General features: G+C 56.3%; 1 protein-coding gene across 1 annotated transcript; it reads right to left on the bottom strand.

Moving 5' to 3' along the window:
- Positions 1 to 2,812: 2,812 nt before the first annotated feature.
- On the bottom strand, positions 2,813 to 6,567 carry LOC130159835 (acrosin-like). Its single transcript, XM_056361875.1, has 6 exons — positions 6,389 to 6,567; positions 5,938 to 6,049; positions 5,570 to 5,636; positions 5,329 to 5,474; positions 4,702 to 4,872; positions 2,813 to 2,896 (listed from the first exon to the last, which is right to left on the bottom strand). The coding sequence occupies exons 1-6, from the start codon at positions 6,565 to 6,567 to the stop codon at positions 2,813 to 2,815; spliced, it is 759 nt and encodes a 252-aa protein (XP_056217850.1).
- Between the last annotated feature and the right edge of the window lie 1,659 nt (positions 6,568 to 8,226).

Raw genomic sequence — 8,226 nt, 5'->3', positions numbered from 1 at the left:
CACGGCAACTGAGTTGGAGACGACCAATTCAAAGGTGATACGGTATTTACAGATGGGTCTGGAAAAGTGGGAAAAGCCGCAGTGGCTTGGAAAAAAATGGGCAAATGGCCTTCCCAAATTGTGCATCAGGAGGGATCATCGCAAGTCATGGCGTTGCGGGCTGCGGCCTTGGCATTTCCTTATTTCCCAGGCCCTGTTAATCTCATTACTGATTCAGCCTGTGTGGCAGCCCTCCTTTCCCAGTTGGACATGGCTGTCCATGGCCATATCAACCATCCTAAGCTTTTTGGCAATTTTGACTGTAGTTTGGGAAGGGATTTGGAAACGCCGTTCTCCATTCTATTGTTATGCATGTTACTGCCACACTTCCCTACGCGGTTCTGCAATCGATGGCAACGCTGGAGTTGATGCTCCAGTTTCTGTGGCTCTGTCGGTGCCTGTTCCTGAGGCCCACCTGCAGGTCGTGTTAGCCCACCAATCTTATCATCAGAATTGGCGATGCTTGTATCAACAGATTGGCCAAAAGAGTCTCTCTCAGGCTGCTGCACGCAGCATTGTTGCAGCCTGTCCAGACTGTCCAAACGGTATCCCCGTGCCCAGTTTTGGAGTTAATGCCAGAGGCCTTCAAGCTTTCCAGCGCTGGTGTTACAACCGATGTAACTCGTTGCAATGCTGGCGGGGGATCCCCAGCAATTTGGTATTCCCCATTCCCCTGCGGGCCAAGCCATCGATGAATGCATGAATGATACTCTTAAACGCCTGCTTGAAAAACAGAAAAGGGGAATGAGGGGAATGACCCAGAGGAACGTTCAGAGAAAGCATGCTATATTTTGAACTTTTTGACAATCTCTGTCGACCATGCGGTGCCTCCCATTGTACGATATTTTGTGTCAATTGGTGACAAGCAGCAAAAGCACCAAGGTGTCTTAGTACGCGTGAAAGACCCTCATACCAGGCATTGGTCAGGACCGCATGGATTGTTAACTTGGGGGAGAGGTGATGCTTGTGTTTCTACAGATGAAGGCACGCGATGGATACCTGCTCGCTGTGTGCGGCCTGAGCTTAGCGTGGGACCGTGGGAGCGTGGGAGCGCTGCCGCCGCCAGTCAACCCAACAACTGATGTGTGGGTCTCCTTAGCACAGCAACCGAGCACATCCTGGCTTGGTGTGCCCTTCCTGACTTGCAAACATTGTTGCAAAAAGGTGAATGTATGTGGGGAATGAAGAATCTTACTGAAAGCCTTGATATCGGGGATGAGTGATTACCTCTGTATAATGTTAATCCAAAAGAAGCTGATATTGTTTGCACTTTGAGTGTCGATAGTTGTCTTTATGTAGATGCAATGTAGTAGGAGGCTATGATGGGACCATGACACCCACATAAATCAACACGTGAACATGTTGATAAGCACAATGCACTTAAATGCAATATAGCTTTGGATGAAGCAGGTAATGATGTAGTTGATTTATGGAACTGGCGGGAACGTATTGCAGTGGTTCTTCTCTTCTCCGGAGTAACAGCAGGGAAAGCATTCAAGAGTTAAATCACCTTGTTTGTTAGGCAGTTAAGAACGCGAGTCAAATTGGCCACTGTTACATACAAAACAGAGCAAGTATTGGCTTTTTGTTGTTGGCTCAAGGACATGGCTGTGAGGATTTTGATGGTACATGCTGCGTGGATTTTAGGCGCCCCATTGCAGCAACATGTTATCAAAACCTGAGAAAATGTCAGCCTTTTTGGCATCCATTCACTCAGTTGGCAGTATCGTTTCTTTGCTATTGCCTTGGTTGCCGTCATGTTTGCAAGGGCCCTGCAGAACACGGAAAACCTGGTACTAGCTGTTCAAAAAACAAACAAAAAAAAAAAAGGGGGGGGGGGGGGTGTGTGTCGGTAATTGTAGAATCGTACTGAACGGAGACAGTGGGTTGTTTTGACATTGATAATGTGCAGTTTTGGCCTTGCTTTGGCGATGTGCAGCTGAGATCCTGCAGAAGAGTTCAATAACTTTGAGGGAGTATGAGAAGAAACTAGGATGCGACAGAAACAAAGGAGGAATGCGATCTCACCTCTAGAAGATAAGGAACCAGCATGAACAGTAGAGAGTAGCCTAGAGTGAACAGCGCTAAGGAACGTGTTGTATGAATTTGACTGATCACTCAAACTCTGTTCATAAGCAGCTTGCAGAGTTGAGAAAAAACGTACAGGCCATAAAGGTTGAGAACGGGTTAACGGACTGGCTGCAGAGTTTAGGAATTACTGGAGGGTTAAAAGACTTGTTTCTGCACGGGATAACGATGTTAATTGCCATTGTAATCTCTTTAGTGATAATGGGCTGCGTGTGGAATTGCTTTATGAGAATGATGAACAGATTGATAAAAGGGGTCTGGATCGCTCAACAACAAAAAGGGGGATTTGTGGAGTGGCTGGAAGGCAACGGACGTATTATGAGCAATGCAGACCACGTAACTTTGTTGTAATAGCAGGCCGAGCAGGCCGCAGCTGTAACAAGCTGCAGGTGTTGTGAAGGACATATGCAAGGCCAAGAGAGACAAAGAGGCTGTGTATTCGCAGAGAGATAAGAGATCTGGACAGAGAGGTGAGGAAAAACCGGATGCCTGCACAAGGGGGGAGCAGCGTGTGGGCACCACACCGGGACCAATCCTAGGGGAGGTGGAAGCGTGTGAACGAGTCGTTTTAAGCTATGACCTTTTACATAACAAAGCCTGCGTAGCGTGTGTATTTTGAGCTGGGGGTATGAATTGCTGTGAGTCTGTTAATAGCGCCGGTAGAGTATAAGTTGCTGTGTATCCCTTAATAACGTGGCACGAACTTGATCACATTGGTCGTATCAGTTGTGTCCGAGCCTTCTGCGTCAACAGGGTAGTGCCACTGGCTCTGCCGTCACACCAGGCCAGTGGTGTGGGACACAGTAGAGGGAGCCCGGGGGTAGGAGAGCCGCTGCATGGCAGCGACAGCGGCAGGGCCTGTGCAGGCTGGTGCTCCCTTGGCAGAACATCTGCGCTCGCCCTGCAGTAGAGGACGGGGAAGAGAGAGAAGGCTGCTGCCCTGCAGCGCTCATGCACATGTGCAAGCCCACGTGTGCAGGTCCAACTTCTGTTAGTGAGGACTGGCAGGTTTCTTGGACAGGCACTGGGAAGGCAGTCAGGTGTCGGGTGGCCTGAGGGTCCTGACCTCTTCTTCCTCAGCCAAAGTGCCACGAGTCCCAGAATCACACAATGGTCGTTGTTGGAGGGAACCTCTGGAGGTTATCTAGTCCAACGCCCTGCAAAAGCAGGCTGTGCTAGAGCAGGTTGCACAAACTCCTGTGCAGGTGGTGCTGGAATGTTTCCAGAGGCCTCTCTGGGCAGCCGGTGCCAGTGATCTTAAGCTGGAGTGCTGTGCAAGGGTCCCTGTGCTGGTGGGGGGCAGTGCCTGGACTAGCTGCAACATCAAGGCACTGCAAAGGGGCAAGGAGATGATGAGCACAACAGGCCCATGCCACGCTCCCTGCCTCCCCACATGACAGTGCCTGTGCCCAGGTCCCTGATGGCTGTGGAGGCCACCTGGCACTGGGCACCCTTTCCCCTGGCTACCCGGAGGCTGCCTTAGGCTCTCTCTAGTCCACTCAGGCCCCCTTCTGAGGCCTTCGTTGCACCCCAGACCCCTCTGCAGAGCCTCAAGCCCTCAAAAAGACACCGGACTGGGGGCCCGGTCCCCTAGTCTCGACCATTCCACTCGAGTCCCCGCGGCACCCCTCCATAGGGGTCTGGTATGCCCCAGGCCTCCGGTTGCTCCTCTAGCGTGGCCGCTACTACAGCCAGTAGGCAGCCAGGGAGGGGGGCAACTGCCGAGCAGCAGCAGCAGCAGCCTCTTTGCTCCCACTCAAAGCTCATGGCGCTCCCTGCGGCCACTGCAGCCGTAGGCTTGGGCTTGGAAACGTGGCGCAGCTGTGAAAGCAGAGCAGCCTGGGGAAGCCCAGGAACTCCGTGGCATGAGCAAAGGCCCCAGCTCGTGGATTTGCCCTGAAGCCCAGCTGGCCCTGAGAGGCCACTTTCAAGCTGGCTTGCGCCTCGTACAGAAGCCCACAGGGATGCCAGCAGGAGCCAGCCTAAGGCATCCTCTGCTTCCAACTGCCACCCCCAAGGCTCTGAGCCCTCCAATGACCTGCCTTCCTTCCTTCTGCTGTTCCCTCATGCTTCTCTCGGAGCAGGCAGAGCTTCAGCCCTTTGCGGTGACCCTTTGTGCCCGACTTGGCAGCCTGCCTCCTTCGGCAGGTGCCGGCTCTGGAAGTCCTTGCCTCGCACAGGAGACTGCAGTGCACGGGCGCATGGTTAGCCATGCCAACGGAAAGACTTTATTGCAAGAAGGCAGCCTGCTGAGTTCTGCCGTTGCGAGCAGCGCGGGCAGGACAGAGCAGGCCTTTGTCACTGAGGCTGCCTTTCATCAGCAGGAATTGCCCCAGCAGGAAACGGTCGTCGTGCGCTGCAGCCTGCCCTGGATGCTCCTCATGGTGCTGCTCCAAGCTATTTTGCCCTTAGGTACTGCAGGAGCTCCTGCAGCCGAGTAAAGAAGTCCAGCAGCTTCTGGACTGGAAACGGGCAGGGTGGAAACCGGCTCGATTCTGTTGGCCTTGGCCTTGGCCTTGGCCTCTGAACGGGGGTGTATGTGAAGCCTGGCTGTGGCCTTGCAGTAGTGGTTACTGCTGGGCGCAGGCCCATCTGCGCCAGGATCCAGTCGTAGAAGTGCTGGGTGGAGGTGTAGACTCCGGGCTTCCTTGCTCTCGCACAGCCCGTCCCCCAGCTGGTCACGCCAACAAGCCAGAAGTAGTCGGCGCTCTTGTCTTGGCACACGAGAGGCCCACCGCTGTCCCCCTGCAGTGCGGGAGAGAGGATGAAGGGGTTGTTGGGTGGCCACCGTCAGCCCGGTGGCTGGCTCCTTCTCTCTCACGGCACCTGCCAGAGCTGCATTCAGTGGCCAGCCAAGCTGTGTAGAAGCTTGCCTGGCAGGGGGCGGTGGGCCTGTAAGGCAGGGCTCGCTCTCACCGCGGCACGGTGGTGGTGAAGGTGTGTCAGACGGCTGGGATGGTGGAGCTGTGGGCTGCCAAGGGCACCGGGTGGGCCTTCTGGGCAGCGTGCCAGGCCTCTGGGACAAGGCGGGCAGGCCCTGAGCAAGGGCCTGCCCATGGGGAAGGGCGGGTAAGGCCCTCAGCGGTGGGGACCCAGCCATGGGAGTGTGAGTGGCCAGCAAAAGGCCGTGATGGCGCACGTTTGGGCGGTTGTGGCGGGGCTGCCTGTGCTGCCGGGGCTTGGCTTGTAGCACGCTCCTACCTGGCAGGTGTCGATGCCGCCCTGCGGGTAGCCAGCACAGATGTTGTGGCTGTGGATGGCCCCCCTGTACCAGCCGCTGCTGTTACAGACCCTGGCATCAATGAGGTGGACCTGGGCCTCCTGCAGCGCGTATGCCGATCCTCCAGCTGTGAAGAGCACAGAAAGGAATGAACACCCAGCAGCTCATTGCCAGTTCTCCTCCCCCGTCTGGCTGAAGCCCTCCCCCGGGGCTTGGCTTTGCATGCCGACAGGCGCTGGACCGCTCTTGCCTTTCTGCCTTGCTCTGGGTCAATGGCGCCGGCCCCTCTCTGGAAGAGAGAGGCATACGCCCCCACAGCCTGACTCTGGCTTTCGCCTCTGCCACCAGGAAGCGCACCCGGCTTCCCCAAGCTGGCCATGCTTCCCCAAGCTGGCCAAGCTTGCACTGGTGCCGCCACTGCGTTTGGGCCACTCACCTCTTGCTTTCCTGGCACCCCAGCCACTGACGTAGCAGGCTGTCAGCTCTGAGACTCTCAGCGAGGCGTCGGGCACACAGGCAAGCTGTACGTAGCTGTTGCACTGGACAGGCTGGTCCAGTTCCAGCAAGGCAATGTCATTCCTCTGCGTGACGTTCCAGTAGTGCTGGTGAACCAGCAGCCGCCTGACGGCGCGCACCTGAGCCTCAGGTCCCAGCTGAGTCAGCTGGGTGGCACCGAGCACCACGCGCAAGACGGTGATGTGCCTGGAAGGCAGATGGAGAGAGGGCTCAGAGGGAGCGCAGCCACGTGCTGCAGCAGCCCGGCACTTGCCCTGCCTACTGCTGGACGAGGGAGAGAGGCAAGCAGCGCTAGGGAGGCTGTGACTGCCCTCGCGTGCCTTGGGCTCAAGCAGTGTCGAGCGGGAGGCTGCTGGGAAGCAGTGGCACGAGCCCAGCCTTCTCCTGAGCAGCCCCTCGGCGGGGCTCCGGAGTGCCCAGGCACTGGGCGTACTGCAGGGCAACGGGACGGCAGTAGCACGTGCTGCTGCGCTCAGGGCACCTGCTAGTGTTGTGGGGCTAGCCCCGACCCCTGGTCCTCCTTACCTGACCTCGATGAAGCAGTGGGCTGCTGTGAGGACCCACCGTGGGCTGATGAGGGAGCCCCCGCAGATGTGCGCCGTGCCTCCTTCCACGAGAGCCTGGATGCTGACGATCCAGGGCCAGGCCCCTGGCTGGGCATCTGTGCCACCCACGACACGCGACAAGCCGTAGTGCAAAGCCATGGGACGAAGCCCGCAGCTCCCTCTGTAACCAGAAACTCCTTACTGTGCTGTTGGATGGCTTGCGCCGTTGCGGCTGAAGGCCAGCCGCCTTCCCTCCACACAAGGCGTGGCCAGAAGGGCCGAGGAAACCCGTGGGGCCAAAACCCGCTCCCCTCGCCCCGCTTTCTGCTTCAGCCCGTAGACGAGTTGTGCCGGCAGCCTGGCTGCTGTCAAGGCACTGAGCCTGCCACATGGCTTTCAGAAATCTGGGGGGTGGCCACGGGGGACAAGCAGGCCCCCTCCAGTGAAGCCACCAAGGCTTGCCCAAGCTCCCTCCCAGAGCCTCGGGCCACTTACCCACAGCTGTCCCATGTGCCGTGCACAGGACAGCACGCGGCCAGCAGGACAACGAGGAGACGCAGAAAATCCATCGCTGCCAGCCACATGTGGCAGCTGCAAGGACGAGGGCTTGTCGCCACCAGTACGGCTGCTGACGTACTGGCCGCAGGATTCCCGTTGCCCAGGGTTCCCTTGGACGTGGGACTGATGTCACAGAGTGCCTGGTTCCGGGTGCTGGGCGTGGTGGTGTCGGGGGGGCGGGGGGGGTGGGGCGGGGGGGTGAGGGTAGGGAGGGGAGGCAATAGGAGGGGCTCCAAGCAGGAGTGGAAGCAGAAGCTGGGATCACTTTGCCTTTGCAGTCTATGAAATCTGCTGGTTTGATGGTACGAACTTGTTACTGAATTGATCATAAAAATCCCCAAAAGATATTTAGAGTTGACTGGAGGTGTTCCACATGTTGTGATAGCCCCTGTACAACACTTTTGTGCTGCATGGGCGCTGTCAGACTCTACTGCCCTTCAAGTGGCTCTTGGCAATTTTCAAGGGCAAGTTCAGTACCATCATCCACCTCATGCACTTTGGACAATGACTGTAGATCTAACTTTGCAGCCACGGCAACTGAGTTGGAGACGACCAATCAAAGGTGATACGGTATTTACAGATGGGTCTGGAAAAGTGGGAAAAGCCGCAGTGGCTTGGAAAAAAATGGGCAATGGCCTTCCCAAATTGTGCATCAGGAGGGATCATCGCAAGTCATGGCGTTGCGGGCTGCGGCCTTGGCATTTCCTTATTTCCCAGGCCCTGTTAATCTCATTACTGATTCAGCCTGTGTGGCAGCCCTCCTTTCCCAGTTGGACATGGCTGTCCATGGCCATATCAACCATCCTAAGCTTTTTGGCAATTTTGACTGTAGTTCGGGAAGGGATTTGGAAACGCCGTTCTCCATTCTATGTTATGCATGTTACTGCCACACTTCCCTACGCGGTTCTGCAATCGATGGCAACGCTGGAGTTGATGCTCCAGTTTCTGTGGCTCTGTCGGTGCCTGTTCCTGAGGCCCACCTGCAGGTCGTGTTAGCCCACCAATCTTATCATCAGAATTGGCGATGCTTGTATCAACAGATTGGCCAAAAGAGTCTCTCTCAGGCTGCTGCACGCAGCATTGTTGCAGCCTGTCCAGACTGTCCAAACGGTATCCCCGTGCCCAGTTTTGGAGTTAATGCCAGAGGCCTTCAAGCTTTCCAGCGCTGGTGTTACAACCGATGTAACTCGTTGCAATGCCGGCGGGGGATCCCCAGCAATTTGGTATTCCCCATTCCCCTGCGGGCCAAGCCATCGATGA

The sequence above is a fragment of the Falco biarmicus genome, chromosome 16, assembly GCF_023638135.1.
Source record: "Falco biarmicus isolate bFalBia1 chromosome 16, bFalBia1.pri, whole genome shotgun sequence".
Lineage (NCBI taxonomy): Eukaryota > Metazoa > Chordata > Aves > Falconiformes > Falconidae > Falco > Falco biarmicus.
The sequence above is the reverse complement of the archived record's forward strand: the minus strand, read 5'-3'. Positions and strand labels throughout refer to the sequence as shown.